This window comes from Gastrolobium bilobum, unplaced genomic scaffold (assembly GCF_033153095.1).
Source record: "Gastrolobium bilobum isolate Gb01-03AN ecotype WA unplaced genomic scaffold, APGP_CSIRO_Gbil_v1 utg36121, whole genome shotgun sequence".
Lineage (NCBI taxonomy): Eukaryota > Viridiplantae > Streptophyta > Magnoliopsida > Fabales > Fabaceae > Gastrolobium > Gastrolobium bilobum.
In genome coordinates, this window is record NW_026895271.1 from 110,967 (window position 1) to 133,940 (window position 22,974).

At 35.1% G+C, this 22,974-nt stretch overlaps 2 protein-coding genes and 1 pseudogene across 6 annotated transcripts; 2 read left to right on the forward strand and 1 right to left on the reverse strand.

Annotated features, from left to right (window-relative positions):
* Positions 1–5,930: 5,930 nt before the first annotated feature.
* On the forward strand, positions 5,931–7,420 carry LOC133303129 (uncharacterized). The gene has a single exon (XM_061503006.1). The coding sequence runs from the start codon at positions 5,997–5,999 to the stop codon at positions 6,411–6,413; it is 417 nt and encodes a 138-aa protein (XP_061358990.1). The 5' UTR covers positions 5,931–5,996; the 3' UTR covers positions 6,414–7,420.
* Positions 7,292–8,488, forward strand: LOC133303123 (uncharacterized; annotated as a pseudogene).
* A 1,722-nt stretch (positions 8,489–10,210) lies between these two features.
* On the reverse strand, positions 10,211–14,795 carry LOC133303041 (beta-glucuronosyltransferase GlcAT14A-like). 5 transcript variants are annotated; one of them, XM_061502901.1, is made up of 5 exons: positions 14,603–14,795; positions 13,253–13,940; positions 11,411–11,486; positions 11,163–11,278; positions 10,211–10,966 (listed from the first exon to the last, which is right to left on the reverse strand). In XM_061502901.1, the coding sequence occupies exons 2-5, from the start codon at positions 13,851–13,853 to the stop codon at positions 10,458–10,460; spliced, it is 1,302 nt and encodes a 433-aa protein (XP_061358885.1). In that variant the 5' UTR covers positions 13,854–13,940; positions 14,603–14,795; the 3' UTR covers positions 10,211–10,457. The 5 variants fall into 5 exon arrangements, with proteins under 5 accessions (XP_061358885.1, XP_061358869.1, XP_061358881.1 ...); XM_061502885.1 differs by having other exon boundaries at positions 13,253–14,219; XM_061502897.1 differs by having other exon boundaries at positions 14,220–14,795.
* Between the last annotated feature and the right edge of the window lie 8,179 nt (positions 14,796–22,974).

A 22,974-nucleotide genomic window follows, 5' to 3' on the forward strand; every position in this document is an offset into this window, starting at 1 on the left:
TTCCAGCTCTTTTTCCAATTTTGATATTATGAATTTCAACCAGCTTTTTTACATCATCATCTTGATTGACATCAAGATCAACCATATTAGCATCTTTTTTAGCTTGTTTCTGCATATATGCATCCTTCAGTTTTTTTTTTTACATCAGCTAGAATTTTTCTACACGCCTGAACATCTTCTCTCAAACCAATCTGATGTCTTTTGGCTCTAGTTATTCCTCCCTTTGTAGTTGTTAGGCAATAATCGCAAGTTACGAATCTCCTATTCTTGGGGTCCTTCAAGCTATTCCATTGCCATGCAATATCAATGTTATCTCCAGTGGGTTTAAACAAACCACAAGGTGCAGTATTCTGTTGTGGAACTGAAGGTGATGCATCAATAAAAGATGCACTAGCCATGCAGTTAACTGAAGCAATTAAGGTTAAAAAAAAAATCTTATTTATCAAGGCTCGTGATATGGTCACTTTTCGGACATACACTTTAGCACCAACAATTTGACACACCAGATAATCTGGGAAGCTTATCATTATTTATCAACAACACCAAATAATAAAATATATTTTCATAAATAATCTTTTGCCTCAATTTCATTTTTATCGCTGACCAAGGCAAAGGAAATCCCCACATTATTATTTATTTAAACATATAAACATGAGTATTTATACACAAAAATAAAAAATCTGCATCGTATATTGCATAAAAAAAAATCTGCATAGTAGCCTACCAAAAAAAAATGTAAAATAAGTAAATCCAGAAGTGGCACTAAAATAAGTAAAAAAGAAAGAAAGAAGAAGCCTCCATCAAAACAGAAGAACACTACATAGAACAAAACAGAAGAAAAAGACTGGGTAGTGAAGATAAAAGAAAGAGCGAAGAGTTGAAGGAGGAAGGAAGAAGAAACAAAGAAGCTTCGAAATGTTCAGAACTTACCAGAAAATACAGGCTCTCTCGTCGGAGAAGAGTGGAAGAAAGAAGGGGGAAAAAACATGTTCGAAGCTCTCTGTCTCTATGTCATTCTCTGCAACCCCTTCTTGGTGCCACGTTTTCTTTCTCCTTTTGGCGCGTGTTCTATGGTGTAAATTGGTCCCTCGTTTGTGACCTTAATAATAAAATCTTGGCTTGACAAAACTGCCCCCATTTCAAAGGGAAAGCGACGTCGTTTTGAAGGATCAACAAATTTTAAAAAAAGATCATCTTTTCCCGTAGCATCCCTGTAGCGTCGTCTTCTCTTCCTGTGAAAGATGCTACGCTGCCGTCTCCGCTACCGGCCAGCATCGCGTCGCAGGTTGTGGCGGCCGGCCGCAGCTACTGTAGCGATTTAGCGGCGCTACTTACCGCTATTGACAAGTATGGTTATTGGTTTGTAAAAAGTTGAAGTCTCTTAAGGGTCCTCTGAAAACTCTTTATAAACAGGAGTTTAGCAACATCTCAACCCGTGTGGCTCAAGCCGAGGTTGATTACAAAAATCAACTTTAATTTTTGCAACAACATCCCATAGATGCTATCCAATTGGAATTGGTAAATCTCAGTAGAAACCATGCTATCCAGCTTTAGAAGAAACCAAGTCTTTGGCTCCTCTTGTGAAGAATAGATATCTTGTGTAGGCAGATAAATGTTCTAATTTCTTCTATGCCTTGATAAAGAGAAACAAAAATCAGAGATTTATTGCTGCTACTCAGAAATTAAATGGTCAGAATTCTACCTCCCAGGTGAAAATAGATAGTGAATTTAATGAACACTTCAAGGATCTCCTAGGTTCTTAAGGAGTTTACTCAATGGAGGTTTATTCCTGGTATTCAGAAATCAAATGGTCAAACTTCTACCTCCTAAATGGAAATAGGTAGTAAATTTGTTGAACACTTCAAGCATCTTCTCAGTTCTCAAGGACAGGTTACTCCTGTATCCCAAACTGTTTGTGACTCTGGTCCAAATATTGATCATGCCTGCTTTGAGTCTATAATGAGCCCAATCTCTAAGCAAGACGTTTGGAACATTATTGCAGGGATGGACAACAGTAAATCTCTCAGTCCTGGTGGTTTTAATGCTTTGTTTTTCAAAAAGACCTGGACTATCATTGGGGATGATATTTTTGAAGTAGTCAATTAATTCTTTTTATTAAGCAAGCTTCTAAGACAAGTGAACCATGCTCTTCTTGCCCTCGTTCCCAAATATGAAAATGCCTCTCAAGTGAGTAATTACAGGCCAATTTCTTGTTGCAACATATTATATAAAATCATCTCTAAGTTGTTGGCTAGTCGGATTGCCCCTATTTGGGAGAATATTATTGGATAATCTCAATCTACTTTTTAAAGAATAGAAACATGATTGAAAATATTTTTCTCTTCCAAGAGCATCTCTAAAAGAATGAGCGTAGGAGGACATCTCTGAGGTGTTTGTTGAAGGTTGATCTTCACAAAGCTTTTGATTCTGTGTATAAGTTTCTTGATTGAGTGCTTAAAGACACGGGTTTTTCTACTCAATTTTGCTCCTGGATCATGGAATGTGTCACCTCCATTTCCTTAAGTGTGGTTATGAATGGCTCGATCCATGGCCAGTTTAAAAGAACTTGAGGTATGAAACAAGGGGATCCCCTCTTTCCTTATCTTTTTGTTCTTTACTTGGAATATTTCTCGCGGGACCTGAAGAGCCTAGAATACAATATCACTTTCAATTTTCATCCCTTATGTGTTGTTGTCCATTTGACTCATCTTGCTTTCGCGGATGATATTATGATATTTTCCAAAGGTATCCTCTTATATGTTATTACCTTCCATGAAAAGCTTTTGAATTTTTGTGATGTTTTTGGTCTGTCCATAAGCACTGAAAAATATGGCATTAACACTACGAATGTTGACAACAATGTCCTTACTGAGATGCTTGAGCTCACGAGAGGATGGAGGCATTTCTCTTATGTAATCCAGGTTGAATGTTTACCACTTTGCCCCTCTCCTGTCTCAAATTTCTAGGCTTGTTCAGGGTTGGAGGTGCAAGACTCCCTCTTATGCGAGTAGATTGGAGCTCATTCGAGCTATTATCTAGGGTACTGTAAATTTTTGGATAGGAGTTTTTTCTCTTCCAAGTTATGTTCTTCATCGGATTAACGCTTCTTGCAGAAATTTCTTGTGGGGGTAAATCTGATATGGGCAATAAGAAGCTTTTAGTGTCTTGGAATGCAATTTGCTCCAAAAAAAGAGAGGGTGGCCTGGGTCTCTTTTGCCTCAAATCTTGGAATCAGGCTCTTCTCTCTCTTGTCCTTTGGGATCTCTATTCTAAGAAAGATTCGTTGTGAGTTCGTCGGGTGTATCACTTTTATTTCAAAGGTGGTTCGGTTTGGGATTTTCCACCGCAGTGGTTCTGATTCTTTTCTACTTAAGAGGATTGCCTTCATTCGTGACTTGATAAAACACAAATAGGGTCATGTGGAGGCGGCAAAGCAAAAGCTTGATTCTTAGCTTCATATTGACCAGCTCCTTGCTGACAATGCTTATGATTATATCTGTGCCAGCAAGCTGCTAGTTCAATGGTTCTCCATTGTGTGGAATGCAGCTCTACCTCCTAAATTTTCATTCATCCTCTAGCTTGCTACAAAGAAGAGACTGCTTACTGTTGATAGAGCGGAGTTTCTAAACAGAGGCTCTCTCCCCTCTTTGCAACACTAAGGTTGAGAGCCACAACCACCTTTTCTTCTCGTGCAGCATCACCCTTCGCATATGGGCTACCATCTGTGGCTGACTCCCCCTTAATTAGACGCACCATCTTTCTGCAAGGCACCATCAACAGAGTCATTCATGGGTGGGCGATCTCAAGCCGTATGGGGAAAACTCGTTGCTTGGCATTAGCCACCACTCTATTGCACTTGGATGGCTCGAACCTTGTTGTTTTTTGAGATTTTTCCCCTTATTGAAAAAGATGTAATTGACAAGATTAAATTTTTCGTTTTTAGATACTCGCACTTGATACATTTGTTCTTGTTGGTTCCTGTAGCGGGGTATGCCTCGTCTATTTTGTAAATCATTTGAGTTAATACAATTTTATTTTTTCTCAAAAAAAAGGACGTATAACTAAATAAATAAATCTAGTCAGCCCCAAAATAACTTGGAAAAGTATATTCCAAATTCCTTTTTTGAAAAATGTAACCAGTTAATTTTTTTTAGTCACAAATTTATCATTTTTAATTTTTATTTTTTAAAATTATGATTATTCATATTATTTAAGACAGAAAAATTTCATTTTTTTTACCAAAAAAAATTATCATTTTAAATAAAATAATCATATTTTATAAATGATAAACGTTAGATATACCTTATGAAGCACCGACACTTCAAAATCCCTAACGTGTCGTGTCCGACACTTCCCGACACTCCGACACTTTCCGACACTACAATACTCGTTGCAAAGACTCAAAACAGGTTCAAAGATTACGTTGCATTGCATTTTGAGTTCCAACTATTAGATTCGTTGGATTACGGTTATTATTTTATTGAGTTTAATATAAACATTTGAGATATCTTATATTTATTTGCAAAATTGATGGGTATTATAAGTTTAACTTTATTTTTTTGTTAAATTATTGAATATTAAATATAATATACACTACATAAATTAAAAATATTATATAATATCAAAATGTGTCCTAACGTGTCAAAATTTAACATTTTTTAAAATTAACGTGTCGGAGTATCGTATCTCGTGTCCCGTGTCGGTGTCGGTGCAACATAGGATATACCCACATCTTGTGATGGGGCAAGGGTAGGGAAATTTATTCCCTAGTCCCCTTCTCTCTCTTTCTCCTTCCTCTCTCTCTCCTCTCTCCTCCCCTCACTCCTCCCCTCACTCTCTCAAGCGGTGCATTGGTCCCGGATCACATTATATTCACTCCGGGGTAGAGCTTCCTTATGAATAAGAAATGATAATTCATATTTTTTTAATTCAATAATAGTACCGAGAATCTTTGCAATGTACGAATAAATTTTTAGTGTTACTGCTGCACCAAAGATTTAGTACATCCCACCAATAAAAACATTACATGTCAGCCAAAAATCTCTTTCCTCTGCCAAATTCTTTCTCTTTCTTCTGATGTGTAATGCTCCTATTGATAGAATGCACTAAATCTAAATGCAAGCACCTAAGATTTATTTGCGGTCTACCCCTCACACTGAGGAATTATAGTTACTTTGATAATTCATATTTAAATCAACCTTATCACTAATCGTTTAGAACTTATGACCGCTATACTGGTCTAGAATACATGTTAACATAATGACTTTGACCAACATCAATATACAAGAGATATATTTGGATTGATAGAAAGGAATAAAACTACATTAGTCATAATTTAAATTGTTTGAAATTAAATAAAATATAATAAAACGAGATATAATTTAATTCATTTCATTAGATGCACATATTTTTTTCCTTTAATTTAAAAGGTCTAATAAGAAAATAATTTATTATTTCACTATTTTTTTCTCATTCTATTTCTTTCTCAAATAATAAAAAAAGTTCTATTCAGTTTCATCATAAAATAATTTTCCTAATAGGATACAGAATTATTATTATTTTTAAATTACAAACTAAATAATAAGAATTAAAAATTAAATACAAACAAAGTGTACCGCACAGTACACTTGACATCTCAAGTTAAAATACAATATTTAGATTACCAAAAAAATTAAAAAACAATATTTATAAAAAGAAAAAAATATTTGACATTTTAGAACATAAATTTGTATTATTTTAAATAAAATTATTATATTTTAATGTATATTTAATAATTTTTATTTTTTTTCTTTTTCATATAATTAAGAGGGAAAAAAACGAATACTATAAAGGAGAGAAAATTAAAAAAAAAATTACAAAAATATAATACTTTCACTTAAAACGATATAAATGTGTAAATTGACAAAAAAAAAAAAAAAATTTATCCCATTCCCAAACCATTCATATTCACTCACTGAGTATCTGTGTTTGGAGCAGGTTTGTGAATTTTGGTGGTAATGGATGACATGTTCGATTCTTCGCTGAATTTGGAGGAAACCCATTTGAAAGAAGGCTACGACGAAGGCTACAGCGACGGCCTCATCGCCGGCAAAGAAGAAGCCAAGCAGGTCGGACTCAAGGTCGGTTTCGAGGTCGGCGAGGAGCTCGGTTTCTACATGGGCTGCGTCCAAATCTGGAACTCCGCCATCCGGATCGACCCGACCCGATTCTCTTCAAGGGCCAAAACGGGTATCGCCCAGATGGAAGATTTGATTCACAAATACCCTCTTATGGATCCAGAGAATCTGCAAGTTCAAGAGATCATGGATGCCCTCAGGCTCAAGTTCAAGATGGTTTCTTCTTCGCTGCACGTTAAACTTGACTATATTGGCTATCCAAAATCTTCTGCTGAGCCAAATGATATTCAGTTTTGATTTTTTGAACTGAAAAACAAAACTTTTTTTTTTTTCTTTTTTGGCGAAAATTAGGGTTCAGTTTTGGAAACGATAAAGTTCCACGAATTAGTTGGTTACTGGGTAGGTTCAGTTAGTTTTTGGAATTAAGAAAAAAAAAAAACATGACATGGTTATGTTGACAATTATAACTAGGTGAATCAACCGTTATATGATTTTGTAACTATTTATTAGTTTTTTCTCACTACTCTTTTTATTACTATTTATCTACGTTTGTATGTTTATGATCATTCTACATGATCATGTCATGTCTTTTTTAACATGGATTCAATCCCCTTATCGAGAAAAATTCTTGTGTAGATTGATACTAAGTTGGGTAGAGTAAGTGAATAAATAGATTACAAGTTATCCTTCTACAGACAATTGCATAATGAAGATATATAAATTGTTTATTAGCTTAATCTATGGACAAGTTGTGTAGAGAATGTTTGTACAATAATGTCTCCTTTTATTCTTTTACTTCTGTGCATTTTTTTATTTTATTTTTTTTCATTTTTTTTTGGGGATTATTGCATTGTTATTGAACCAAACGATGATAGCTCAGTTGGTGTCAGGAAATTGAACAGTTTGGGGTGAGAGCATGTGTTCGATTCTTCCCAATATCGTTTTTGAAAGGGGTTTAAAACCTTAATCTCGGAACCCGTCCCGAATCGGACTAGTCACGAAGCGATAAATTGATTGGAATATCTAAAAAAAAAAAATTGTATTGCTATTGACATTTGCATAGCTAAATATGCTACCTCTGAGTAAAGGCGGTAACTTGTTACAAAATTTGAAAATTACATGTGAAGGTTTAGTATATGTCTATTTAAAGATTGGAACTCTATTGATGATTTGAGATGGGGTTGGTTTGTGGTCCAAAAATCACTTTGGCTACTGCTTTTTATGGTCTGTGGTTCTGTTGTCTCAGTCCACATTCTTGGGCAGTCTCTGAGAAGGGTGGTAATTGAAATGAAAATGTTGAAGTCCATGTCACTTGATATGTGCTGTACTTGCCATGGTGAAGGCTGCTTTTCTGCTGCACTTTGGAGCTCATCCTCGACTTGGAGTTGTGGACCACTTATGTTTCCACCCCATGGCTGATGCAAGATCTTTAGCTACTGAAGTGGGCTCTAGTCTGCAAGTTTAGTAGCATGGCTGGGGCTACATATTATGATATTTATTGTATGTAGAAGGAGAATGTTATCTCTTGAGGAAAAGGCTGAAAATTTCTGTTACAACAAAGCAAAATGTCATCGATTCATTGTGTTTCTAGCCATTCAGGAGAATGCACAATGTGTAGTTAAGTCACAAAATTACCTTCTTTCACCACTGCCACTCTTATGCTCCAAAATTTTATTTGTTGGATTTTTCCTTGTTCGTAAATGACTGAATCCCACACTAGAACTATCTTTGGTATGTAGATCATTTTTCCAAATTTATATATTTTGTCTATAAATTAACATTAAATTCCCTGCAGTTCCTACTTTTCTATATGTAGCAGCGCATGAAAAGGGGGAGGACACTTTATTCAATCAGAAGAATATTTGGTTATTTCAAGCCAAATTCAAGTGAAAACCGGTGGGGGGTTGGGACAAATCAGAAATATTGCCACTGAAGCCAGATAGTGGTCCAGCTCAAGTGACTCCAGCAAAAGGTCTTGTGGTCATTGGAACAACCGCTTGGGTTCATAATTATAGTGCCCCTTTATTATCTTCTGATATTGGTGCTGTTCGTAGAATTTGTAAAACAGGTTAATGGGAGAGGTTATGGACTTCATTGAGGTAGCCAGTAATTTATTGAATCCAAATAAAATTGTTGGAGAAAGAGTGCAACAAGAAGTTGAGCGCCTTACAAGGGAAGAGGGACTTTCTGTGGGGAGGGGACACTTTACGGACTTTTCACAAGATGAAATAGTTCCAAGTTACTTGAAGCTAAGCCCCGTTGTTTGAGGAGAGAATTTGGTGTCAATGAACCTTTGTTTCCTGTATGGATGATTTTCCAAGTAACTTTGGCGATGGAAGATTACTTTATCATGCTTAGGAAGGTTTTGGTCATTTGGTGAATTTCCATTCTTGTTTCTTACAAGTCTTCCAATTCATATCCTTCAAAATGAACAATGTGCTACTCAATATATGATGATGGATGAACTTGAAATTATGAATGTGCAAAATAACCAAAAAACTAAACTGAACTGTGAATCGAATTGAATTGTACTTAAAATAATTGGTTTTTAAAAATCAGTTCATGAATCGAACTGATTTTCAAAACCAGTTCATGAACCGAATTATTTTCAAACTGAACCGAACCGAACTAGTTTTTAGTACTTTATTTCTTTAATTTTTTTTTCTTTTCAGAATAGGGTTGACTTAAATCGGTTTCGAACTGAATCGAACCGATTTTGAACCAAATCGAACTGTTTTCGAATCGAACTATTTAAACTAATTCGATTCAGTTTTTCAAAAAATTATGTTCAATTCGATCCATACACACCTCTACCCGAACTTATTGATACCTGTAAATTAGTTGGCAAGGTTACTACTTGCAAAATTATACATTCCAATAATAGACTGGGATTTGAAATACTCCTATCGTAATTTAGTTTTCCCAAAAGAATAAGGTTAATTTATGTACTGATGTACACTTATGCACACACTGCTTTTCATTAACACACTTTTCACCACGTGATTGCTGAAGTCCCAATAAAAATTTTCCACACCAGACACTTTGATTTTGTCACTTATGTTGATGTGAAGAGGTGTGAGTAGTGGTTGATGTATAAGAAGCATTACTCTTCCTAAAATGTATCTATATAACCTAGTATTGTGTTTTCCAAGGTAGGTTCGAAATTTACATCACCTCGTTATTCTTTATTTTTGTCTACATTTTTTTTTTTTTTAAATAATTTTTTTTGATACATTGAAGTATTGAACACACGACCTATTACATAAATATCCACACCTCCTACTATTAGACTAACCCTAATGGCTTAAAAAAAATAGTATCTTTGAGAAGACATATCTTATTACTTCTTAATGTGTATTTAGGGGGGAAAATAAAGGATTTAAGGTTGGGGCACATGTAGTAAAGTCGACAGGAGCAAAAATTTCAGAAAGTACCTTACCTTAATTTCATGTACGGATCCAATGGGGGCATGGTGGACCATGTTTGATGACTAATGTCCTAGCAACGAACCCAGGTGAAGGACCTGTTATGCCTTCAAGTTTGAACTAAAGGCATATCATATCCCTTGGGTTGCGGTCTACAACATACCAATCATGTTCACAGATGTACAGAAAATCAGAAGGATTGCAAGGATGGTTAGTGCTCGGGAGAGCCAATGTTGTTTGCTCATGGCAAGGATTTAACTGAAAGAGTTTGCACTTTGCATGCTGTTGGGTCCTAAAGCATACAAACCCCACAATGCATATGCAAGTTAAAATGCTGGGTGCTGTCGAAGGATTGGAAGGAGAAAAAGTATATATCATGGACTTGTCTCCAGAAATGATCACAGAAAAAAAATATATAACAATAAAAATAAAAACTTGAGCCTAATATCTGTCTGCTAACAAATTGTTATCATCGCACAAGAAGGAGAAATTCTTTTACGTACTGCTATCAGAAACACTCCGTTCAACAATTGACAGGTATATTTTTAACATGATCTACACAATCTTAAACACGTTTAATGTTGAATAAAGTACCTATACTGGCATTGGTTACCCAAGAATTTCTCCATAAGAAAATAGATAACCAATTAAAAGTCCACTAGTGTGAAATTTAATTGCCTCGTATAACTCAACAAAGAAAAAAGTTGTAATTGCATAAATGGTTGGCTGGAATTGCAACCAATAGCGCAACTAAACCGAAACAAGCACCGAAAAACTACTGCTCTAGTGTTTGTTGCTTCTTACAATGAACCTATATCTGAACACAAAACTTTGACCTTTTACATCAGATATATATGATCTAAAACCACACATATGTACACTTTGACATTATTCCTACTTGGAGGGTACCCCTTTGTCACAAACACTGCTTGCTCAGAGATTCTTTAGATAAAAGCACCTGAAGCAGCTCACGCAGCCTCTCAGCACCAGGGCCTGGCCTCAAAACTGTATCATTGCCTCGTAAAGAACAAGGGTCTGCCCCACCATCTGAGGTCTCAACACACCATGCCCCAGTTGAAAATCTATGTGTGCGCCCCAAAAGTTCTTTGTCAATCTTGTCTAGGACAGGATCATCCTTTGCAAACTTTCGGGCAAAGGGAGCCTTGCTTTCAACCATTTTGTCAAAGTCCTTCATAGTTAAAGAAATGGGATGCTGCTTTGGGGGAGTGTCCCAAGCAATGTAGTGAAGATCATGGCTTATCGCCGTATGCCGGAATTCCTCAGTGTTACAAATGACAGTGTGAAAATATCCCTCTGGCGAGGAGACAAAATTTGTATAATACATAAGCATAGTCCGTGGAAAGTTATCCCATCCCCATATACAAAATTCTACAAAGGACCGGGTCAGTACAACCCAAGCTGAACCTGTTCACACAACATAGACAAAAATATAGGTATCTAACATGTTGATTGCGTATCTGATAGCAAACAAATGAAATCAGGCTATCTAACTAGATCTTTTACAATCTTAGCATTGCTAACCTCAAAAAGGCCCGTCAGTTTAACTATGAAGTATAAAATAAAGTAATGAATGTATATAGAATTATAGATATTGACATACCAGTGAACAGTTTAAAAGATGTGGGAATTGTTCTTCGTTGAGTAGTGAATGCTAAATCAGACTTCTTTGATAAGTAAAGGGCAGGATCAATAATGATCTGTCTTCCTCTTTGGTTCCTGACCATATAAACAGTAATATAAAGAAATTTCAGTCAACCGATAGTGTAAACCAGAAAAAGCATGCATGTATGTTCGATGAAATTATATAATTTAGAGCAATTTGCAGATGTGTAACACTAATTCACTTACAGTTTCCAACCAGTAAGGCTTGTATGTTCGATGAAATTAAGATCTCTTGACAGATTAGAGAAAACATGAAGCAAATCTGCAAAAGCATGAAACAAATATCAGATGACTTCATAGAGCATCTAGAAGGTTCAAGAAGGAGTAAAATTCATGCGCGTTTGACTTGATATATCTATGCAATTCAATCAAACTTACAAACTCTGAACAGCATGGTATGAGCTATATGAATCTTGATTTTTATTAAGATAGAATATACTTAATGTATTTGCAGCACAGAAGATGCTGACACCAGAAGACTCATAAGTTATTGACTACAGAACACTGCCAAGCAAATTGTCATATACACTTATTCAGGTACTAAAAATTTTATTGGGGTCAAAACTGAATCAATTTTGTGCTTGACACCCATCCAACACAAGTTTAGACTTGTAGTATGAATTTAAACCATCTACTTTAGAGGGACACTTTTGTCCAGCTCATACTTCACCATAATTTCCGGCAGTACAATGGATTTTGTCATGAAAAGAATAAACCTAATCATTTTAACCCATGTCCCACATATATTCATAATTGAAGTTACGATTTCTGAGAAGATTCAGCAACTGCTTAGATTGGCAAAAGCTCCTCTAAAGTGAGCAAATAAGTGTCTATCCATCCTTAATTTTAGTGAGTTAAGATCATGATATACTAAAAACTAAATCAAGGTTGGATATACCCTTAATTGCTCTCTTTAGAGACAAACTCACTTTAGAATAGGCAAAGCCGCATATATCAGAGTGCTCAGGAAGTTTTGTGGAAAAGAAGATTCAGACCTTTCAGAAAAAAAGGGACTATTTATGGAAAAGAAGCACCATCTAATATCTGCTGTAGTGTAAAGATCTTGAAAGACCTTGCTTAGTCATCTGAGCTAGAAGCCCTAGCTCATGAATGTAATCCATCAGGTATTAAATACAAAAATGACCTTGATCCAGACATATTGCTCAAAAATCTACATGAAAAGCACAGGGAGGAAATCCAACAGCAACAGTATTAGTGACAAGGCATACAAAATCTTCAATAGCAAGACTTCAACATTTGCCATCAAGTGAGATAAGGCTTGGTTATTGTTGTTGTCTTAGTGGAGCTAGAAAAACACTAACTTATGGAGAGTTATTCAAATCAACATCCCTCACATTTATAGTACCAAAGCAGGATTATAAAGGTTTACACCACTTTTAGACTGTATTACCCTTAAGCACATTAAAGAGGCTACACGAGCTAGCTAATTTCTGTCTTATATTATTTCATGAACATGACTCATCCCTGAATTACAGAAAATAACTAAGCTTTAGGCCAGAATGGACACGGCGGAAGATTAAAAGGAGGCTTAGAAAGAGAATTTCCCGGAATAATCAAACAATAGATTTACAGAGAAAAACAAAACAAAAAATTAGGCAAATAAACATCAACAATAAACAAACCTGTGTGATGTTACATAGAGATCCATCCAGAAACATCAACAATAATCAAGAGATGGATGAACTTCAATAATCTTTCCTGTCTTAATTACTTTAATAATCATTTCTGTCCTCAAAACAATAGTGTAGTGCTCAGCAGCATGATAAAAAACGAAAGGCCACAGTTTAAAATTTTAAATTATGTAGCAGCCTAACTATTACTTTACATTTGGTTTTCAAATTTTTAAAACCTTAGTGGAACAGCATCATGTGTTTAAACCCGGAGGACAAGTTTGTAAAAGCTCACTATATCCTTCCACAACCAAGAAGGCCATAGTTTATGCAAGCATTTTGATAGGAATAACACAACAGACAACATCAAGAACCAGAAAAAGGATCAATTACTAACCATCCTGTGTCAGTAGAGGATAATCTGAGGCACTGAGGTTTATAAACCAGTCCCACTCCGAACTCTCCTTCAATAATATTGCAATAGCTTGGAGGGTACAAGCAATCATCGTAGGACCCTTATAAGTTACCAAATTGGATTGAGACATAACACGCACATTCTCCACTTCACGAAATAATGGATCAGCTTTCACTGCATTTGCCAATTCCAACCTTTCCCGGGGCGGTGCCTCAAGATCTAAATGCAAGATGTATTGATTTCTTGGGTGGTACACTGCCTCTAATGTCCTCATCATCCTATGACTATCACCCTTGGTGCCTGAAATAAGATATGCAAACCTAGGTACCTCCATTTTCACAGCCTCACTAGCATTAAAAGCCCTTTCAAAATCTGATTCCACAAAATATCCACTGGAATCCCCTGATCCCGGGAATGAAATGATGTCAAACGGTGACTCCTCTCCACCACCAGAAGAACTAAGTGCCCCAATAATAGCTGTCAGAACTAGACTCATAGACACCAGCAAACTTGCAAAAAAGGGGATAATCCACGTCCTGTCACTAAACATCCTTCCTGAATGAGAACCAGCATTTTTCCTCATACTCTTGTGGAAATGCTAAAACAAAATCAAAATTTTGAAACTGTTTCACTTCAAGGGCAAGAACCAAGATCTCTATGTGTTCAGCTCCTGCAGAGAACCCCACAAATCTTTAGAAGATAAGAACGGAGCAATGAGAAGTAGAACGGTTCAGCAACATAACCAAAACCACCTTCTTAACAAGTATATAGCTAACAATACCCAAAAAGGGGGGGTCCATGTTTTCTGCAGGATAAAACATGGTTTTCAACCAAAGATGCATGATTTAAATCAGCATCAATCCACGCCCAATGCCAAAGATTTTGATTTGGGAGCTACATAGAAAACATACGATATTATAAATATTTGGTTTGGGGAATTGGGACCCACCTGCAGACAAGACAACAGACTCAGATTACTCCCTCATCAGAAAGGAACAATTTTTGAAGGCGGAAAAAGTTGAGGAAACTTCTTCTTCATTAGTCAACCTTCAATCTCTTTACAAGTTACCTCTATTGCTATTGGAACTCAGAAGGGGGAAAAAAAAAAACAAATTTTCAATTCAGATTTAACCTAGATTTAAATTCAGCTTGTTCTTTTCGCTATACTTTTTGTTACTTCTCTGCAAACTGTGTCCAAGCCAAGATCTATGTCATCCCAAAATTAGATACACAAATATAAGAAACATAAAAGGAACAGAACACACTTGGAGTGCAAGTTTAAGGAAACTTCAGATTCAAGAGAGGATTAGCTTAGAGAAAAATAATCCAAACCTAGAAGAAGAAGAGTAAGAGAGGATTCAATGAAGATTCAAAGTGATGATGGGGTTTTATGTTATGTTTGAGAAAAAGGAGAAAGATAACAGAACCGGGTTTTCTAGAAAGAGTGGTGACATTGTGTTGTACTTGTACTGTTGTGGCCATCTGATTATGGGGTTTGCCACTGATTTTGGAGTGGTGACTTTGCTTTGATTGTGGGCAAAATTTCATTATTGACGTTAATTGTGAACTTTTAATATTCATGTTTGGTTTTGATAAAATATAAATAATAAACACGCTTCCGTTTTAACGTTAGTTTGCTTCACACGTTATTTTCTTGGAGGTGCGTGCGTTGTTCATTGTAACGCCAAACCTTGACGAGGGATATTCTTATTATCAAAATTTTCTACTACTAACTCACTACTTATCTAATAACTATTAGATCAACATTTTCTCTTTTTTCAATTTTTTTTTAATATTCTCTCTTTGATTCAATAGTGATTAGATAGGTAGTAAATTAGTAGTAAAAAAATTTAGTAGTAAGAATATTATTCTTCTTAATTTCATATGGCCTTCGTTTTCAAACTGCCCTATTCCTCTCTTATATCAGCATCTCCTTGAATCTGAATCATTGTTGTGTTACACTGATAGCATGTTAATTTTCTCTTAAAAGAGAATTTTATTTTCTTTTTCTTTTTTTTTTTTTACAATATAGTAAGTGCAAACAACAGAATATAAAAGAAAAAAAAATTGTTAAAAAATTAACTTTCCAATACCTATATCAATACGAGAATGGATTGGAAATGTTGATAGTAGTTACCTGAACAATAATAGTCCACTGCTCAAAGTCTTCTCAGCAGTGTTCCGTTGACACAATGGATGTGTGCATTATTAGAGTGGAGAATGTCATTAAATTAAATTGGTTCCTAAGGTAAAGATCCTATAATTATATCCGATTCAGAAGAAAATATCATTAGATTATATTGGCATATGAGGGTAAAGGACTTATAATTATATCAAAATCGGAAGAGAAATCCTGTGTCCAAAAAAAAAAAAAAATAATCGGAAGAGAATGTGTTGTTGTAATTTTGTAATATTGGGATTGAAGCACCTTCTAAGATAGTGTTTGGTTGAGAAGAAATTTTGTAATACTAGAGAAATGTAAATACTAAAGATCTGCAGAGAAAGTAAATTAGATAGGAAAATTTTAAAAAAATTGTTTGGTTGAGCAAAATTTTACCAGAAAAATTGAGTAAAATTTCTGAATGTGTGTTTGGTTGAATATAAAATATTGATGGGAAAACTTATTGAAATTACAAAATTATCCTTTTACAAAATTATACAACCAATTGTCCCACTGCATTAAGGGGTAGTAGTGTCACTGTTTTGTACCGTGTTAACTTATCCGATTTTTAGATGCAATCCCACCTAATTTGTTGGATTCTTGAATAGTCTTTTCTTCCTTTCTTACGTGCAATTTGAGATAGCTATGCATCTGATATTGATGGGCAAAAATCATGATACCGTGAACCAAATACGGAAAAATGATAAAGTCAAAATCACTTCCCAGGAATATCTACAAAACTCCTTAAACAAACACTACCCTAGAAGGTGTTTGTTAGCTAAGAGTAGCATCCACTTAAAATAGAGTTAAGAGAAATAGGAATTCCAAAACATTGACAATCATATTAATTGGCCAGGCAAGTGGAAGTGGGAGTTTTTCCGTGTAATTGCAATAGTGACTAATTAAATAATTATTAAATTTAAGGTTATTCTTTTTAACCATTTTTTTAGACAAAAGCGATCTAATTAACTTTATCTTAATTCCACCAGTCAAGAGATAAGCAAATACGACAATTGAAGTGACACAAGATTTATGTGAAAAATACAATTGAAAAAAATCACAAGCAAGATCAAAGAAGATTTTTACTATATGGAAGAAATTATAACATCCCTCTAAATACAAGAAGAGAACAATATAATTCTCTTTTATATTAGAAGAATACACCTTACTCAAAATAGCACTCAAAAGACATTGAGTTATTTTTTTCTTAGTTTTGGGATGCTTAGAATTGAAGGGAATGGAGTGTATATATAGGCGGAAGGATTTGAATCATTTTGCATTCTTTTCGTGTAAATTTTGTGTATTGCACGGTATCTTGTGCATTCAAAGTCTTCAAATGAATAGTGTATGTGTAACGACCCGAATTTAAAAATTAAAATAATAGAGTTGTCACCAATTTTATTTGATTTGAAAAAATTGGAAAACTTTTTATTTGCAAACTGGTCTTTTAAAATTTTAGATCAAGGTTCGGGAGTCTAATTATGTGGAGGAAAGCACCCCTAACACATCCGCTTAAAAACAGTTACCTTAAATTAATTGTGCGAATTATTAATAGCTTTTAAAAATATTTGTTCTGTCCCTTAAAACATAAATATATTTATTTAGGAAGAAGAAAAATAATTTGTTAAACTTTATTTTAAACTTGAAGAAAAAAGTTCTGCTCTGACGTATCCTCCGATGCAGTGAGGAATTCAAAGCTATGTCGTTCTTTTTGTTTGTGTGCTGATTATTTTAATTTTATATTTAGAAGTTTCAGATTCAAAAGTTTTAGATTACCAAGTTGTCACAACTAAAATAATCTGAAATGATAATTGCAGGATTAACAAACTGTCTCAACTGAGTTAACCCTTTATTATGAAAAATAAGTAATTTTATTTTAGCTTGCAGTCAAGAGTTCAAAACTACATCGTTTTAAAAAAAATATTTGTGTACTAGTTGGTTTTAATTTTTGAAAATAATTTAAAATAAACTCATTTTTAAGGCTTCAGGTTGTCATAACTAAAATAACCCAAAAAATACTACGAGATTAATAAGATGTCACGGCTAAATTAATCCTTAATTAGAAAAAATAAATAAATTAATATAAATAATAATTTAAAACTAGCTTAGGTCATCAAGCTGTCACAAACCAAAATGACCCAAAAAATATGAGATGAACAAGCTGTCACGGCTAAAATGATCCCTAATTACGTTTCTAAACTACATAAGAAAAATTCTAATAAAACAATAAGGAGCACAAAAACATACAAAAGTAATAAACAATTATAAGAAAATTTCTAATAAAATAGATAAAGAGCATAAAAAAAGCATGCAAAAAATAGACAATTATTAATTAAAAAAACAAATAAGGAGCAAAAAAAGCAGACAATTATAAACTAATAAAGCAAATAAAGAGCATGAAAAAGCTTACAAAAATAGATAATTATTAACTAAAGGAGAAGATAAACAGACTTACCTCAAAGACGACAAAACTTGATGTACAAAGCCAAGTTGTAGAGAGCTGCTTTAACTCAACAAGCTTGATGCCCCAAAATGTAAAAAGAGTTTAACAAGCTGTCACGGCTAAATAACAAACCCCCATAGTTCTACTCAAAATTCCTCCTCCATTCCTTCTATATAAAGAGCTCATTCCCCTTCCTTCCAACACAGACACACACACACTCTTAAATATAACAAAATCACAAAAAATAAAAAGACACTTGGACTTTATATTAAAGCTTGTGTCATAGTAATATTTACTAAAAGATAATTGGGCTTGAGATTAAAACCAAGCTAACTTCTTAGAAAAGTTATTTTTTTTCAATGTGGACAACATTTTTCGACAATCATATCTCACACTAGAGGGCTTATCTTGAAAATCGGTCCGGTCAGATTCAAATATTATATGAGAGGAATATGCCGACCAAATTTGAGGATGATCCAACGGTTCAATTGAGAGAAATAGCTCTCGAAAAACTGCTACCCGAAATAGTGTGGTAGTCTTAAAAACGAACATCCTTTTTTCGACATTTATATCTCACACCAGATAACTCAATTCAGAAATCTGTCCAGTCAGATTGTAATATTACATGAGAGGAACATGCTGACAAAATTTGAGAATGATACAATGGTTCATTTGGGAGAAATGGCCTTCACAAAATTGCTGCTCGCTGTAGAAATGTCCAGGAGAACTTTTCCGTTTTTGAATTTTCTGGGAATGATATAGACATCGAATCAAGAAATCCACTGGTCAATATAAGGACAATGAGTCAGGATCTTGCTAAAAAAAATTTCAGCTCGATCGGATGGTGGATGAAGGAGATATCGCGACTGGAACAGGTCCTACTCAAAGTTGTTATTTTTCTGAAATGGTCCCCCTTCCCTTTTCCATCTATTTGATTGCTCTTTTCCTTTTTTTATTGAAAGACAAAAATATGTGTTCATAACTTAAATTTTTTCTTTTCTTTTTATTTTTTATTTTTTTTTATTTTTTTTTTGTCATTAAAAAATTTTGGGACAAAATTGGGTGTTCACAGTATGATTTGTATTTTAGCCACCAAAGTGGCTTTATACGTAAGTGCTTGCATCAATCTCCCACTTAAAGTCATTTTTGGTGAGTCTTTCAAAATCTTTCTTCTCTTTCTAGTTCCATACTGATTGCATTTCTATTAGACCATAGGATGATCGACACCATATAAACTTATTAGCATTGATTGGTTTTGTCATGACCATCTACTACGTTTTCCTTGGTGTGAATCTTCTACATATCCAAGGTCATTTCCTCTACTACTTATCTCACAAAGTGATATTGAAATCCTATGTGTTTCTTCCTTGAATGAAAGGTTGGATTCCTTACAATGTGCAAGGAACTCTGACTTTCGCAATACACAATAATTACTATTGTTTGTGCTCGAGTTCTTCCATTAACCTTTGAATCCAAATTGCTTTCTTGCATGCTTGAATAGCTGCCATATATTCAACTTTTGTAGTAGATAAAGTTACTAGAGTCTGTAATTTGGATAACCAGTTTATAGCTCATCTTGCAAGAGTAAACATATAGCCTATAGTAGATTTTCTTTTATCAAGATCACCTACAAAGTCTGAATCAACATATCCTTTAACAATAAACTCTTATTCTCCATAACATAATGCAACAGTTGAGGTTATTATCATCTAACTCAGGATCCTTTTTAACATTATTCCAATGCTCTTTACCAGAATTTGCCATGAAATGACTGACCATACCAACTGCTTGAGTAATATCTGGTCTCGTACAAATTATTGCATACATAAGACTTCCCACCGCTTATGCATATAGTTCTCGAGATATTTTTATCGCCTCCTATTCATTACTAGAACACATACTTGATGTAATCTGTAAATAATAGGAAATTGGGTGAAAATTAACGTATAATATTGCATGTTGAAATGCCACAAAATCTTCTTCAGATATTTCTTTTTGTGAAAGCCAAATCTTCCTATCTTTTATGTCTCGGTAAATTTCATCCCTAAAATCTTGTTTACCGATCTTAAGTCCTTCATATCAAACGCCCTATTCAATCTTTATTGGGGCCTACTACCAATAGGTCATCCACGTATAATACTAGAATGATATAATCATTACCACTAAACCTCTTGTATTATGTACAATGGTTTGACTGAGTCTATTGTATCCAAGGCAAACTATAAAGGAATCAAATCTTGTACCAAAATCTTGGCGCATACTTTAGACCGCATAGAGATTTGGTTAACCTGTAAATCAAGTTTTTTCTTTCTTTTTCTTCAAAACCTTTTGGTAGGAGTATATATATCTCTTCTTCATGTTCTCCATGAAGAAAAGCAATTTTTATATCTAGTTGCTAAAGATGTATATTGAATACAACATGCATAGCAAGAACTACTTTGATAGAGGTAAGTTTGACAACTAGAGAAAATATCTCATTATAATCAATACCTTTCTTTTGAGCATGTCCTTAAAACACCGATCTTGCACAATATCGTTCGACCTTATCATTGCCATCTCGTTTGATCTTATAGACCTATTTTTTTACCAATGACTTTTCGACCTTCTGGAAGTGCAACAAGTTCCCATTTTTTTCTATATAAGGTTTCCATTTTTTCTTGCATTGTTGTTATCCACAGATAAGCATCTGGATTACTCACGGCTTTGTGAAAAGTTCATAGTTATCCTTCTTCTATAAGAAGACAACATGTATCATGGCTTGCCATAATATAATCTAAGTGCCATGATGGTTCTCTTATTTGGTGCAATGATCGTCAAATTTTTGTATCATCAGCCTCATTGGTTATTGTTCCTCGAGCTCTGGTTCAACTTCATAGGAACCATCTTCTCCATTATTCTCATCTATTTCAATAGTAATAATCTCCTTAGAAGTGTTGTCATTTTTCTGTTATCTTTAATGTTCATTTTCTGCAAATGCTACATCTCTGTTGACTACAACCTTGTAGGCAATGGGATCTGTAACATCCCGGGCGCTGACGAGGGCGGGGAGTGATCGCCGGTGTGAAAGGGCATGGACAAGGAGCGGCTCCTTGCAAGCTTCTAGGGACGGGGGTACATAAATGAATCGAATCAACACCCGAAAGAGAGGGATTCCAGAGACTGTGCTGGTATGGGACGATACAGTTGGGAATGGCTTATAAGAATTAATTGGTACTACCTATACTAACAAGATGCATCTACTTTTCGGTAGCCCGGAACGGAAGAACTCCATAGTTAAGCGTGCTTGACTTGGGGCAATTCTGGGATGGGTGACCTCCTGGGAAGTTTTCCCGGGAAGTATGCGAGTGAGGACAAAGCATGCTGAAAAGTCTCGTGTTAGTATGTGGGGACAGTCGTTAATCCTTGCAAGTTGCCAGGCGTTACAAGTGGTATCAGAGCAGGGCCTCTCATTCAGTACGATGTGGTTCGAGGACGAACCAGGCGGAAGCTGGTGGGCATGTAACATCCCGGGCGCTGACGAGGGCGGGGAGCAATCGCCGGTGCGAAAGGGCATGGACAAGGAGCGGCTCCTGGCAAGCTTCTAGGGACGGGGGTACATGAATGAATCGAATCAACACCCGAAAGAGAGGGATTCCAGAGACTGTGCTGGTATGGGACGGTACAGTTGGGAATGGCTTATAAGAATTAATTGGTACTACCTATACTAACAAGATGCATCTACTTTTCGGTAGCCCGGAACGGAAGAACTCCATAGTTAAGCGTGCTTGACTTGGGGCAATTCTGGGATGGGTGACCTCCTGGGAAGTTTTCCCGGGAAGTATGCGAGTGAGGACAAAGCATGCTGAAAAGTCTCGTGTTAGTATGTGGGGACAGTCGTTAATCCTTGCAAGTTGCCAGGCGTTACAGGATCCCACAAGTGATACCCTTTAGCACCGTCAACATAGCCCAAGAATATACATTCCCTGGATTTTGGATCCAGCTTGGTTCTTTTTGGGAGTTGAGCATCACACATGTAAGACATCCAAACACAAGTATAGAAGAATAATTTGGTGATTTACCATGCCACATCTCAATTGGCATCTTTAACCCAATTGTTGTTGATGACGACTGATTTATCATGTAACAAGCGGTCGCGACTACTTCTGCTCAGAAAGACATGGCTAAACTTGCAGTTCTCAAAATAGCTTTAGTTCTTTCAAAAAGAGTTCTATTAATGCCTTCCATACACCATTTAGCTGAGGGGTATGCAGTTGTGAATTTCCTTTTAATACCTTCTTGCTTACAAAATGAAATAAATTCATCATTTGTATATTCTCTTTCATTGTTTGTCCTCATGCACTTTATCTTTTTCCCATATTCAAGTTCTACTTGTGCTTTGAAGTCTTTGAAAGTTTGAAACACTTCTGACTTCTTCTTGATTGGGTACACCTATAATCTTCTGTAGTAGTTATCAATGAATGAAACAAAATATTTTGCTCCTCATAAGTACATTTCTGGTGACTCCCATACATCAGAATGAATCAAGTCTAATATATTTTTTCTCCTAGTAGTTGATGTAGAAAATTTTAATCTACTTTGCTTACTCGTAACATAGTGCTCACATATAGGTAAGAATCTTCAAGCCTCGTTCTGACATGTGGCATAGTTTGAGATGCCACATTGTTGTTAATTTTCATTGATTGGCTGAAGCTATTAATGCGTCTAATTCTCACAACGTATCCGCCATAAGCATGTAGAGATTTGATTTAAACTTCTCTTCATTCATCACCATAAAAGTGCCTTTCATAACCCTCAAGATCCCTCCTTCAATATGTGTCTTGCACCCAAGGTTATCTAATTATCCAATAGACATTGAATTCTTCTTTAAGCTCTTCACATGTCGTACCCCTTGAATTGTTCAAACAATATCATCATATATTTTTATCTTAACAATACCAATTTCAGCAATCTCTAAGGCATTATCATTTCTCATGAACATAAATCTTTAAAGACAGGTTCGTAAGTGCAAAACCAGTCTCGTCGTAGAGTTAGTGTCGTGTTGCTACTAAATCCACTATCCACACATTAATGAGTTATTTTTCACCTGTAGATTTGATTATT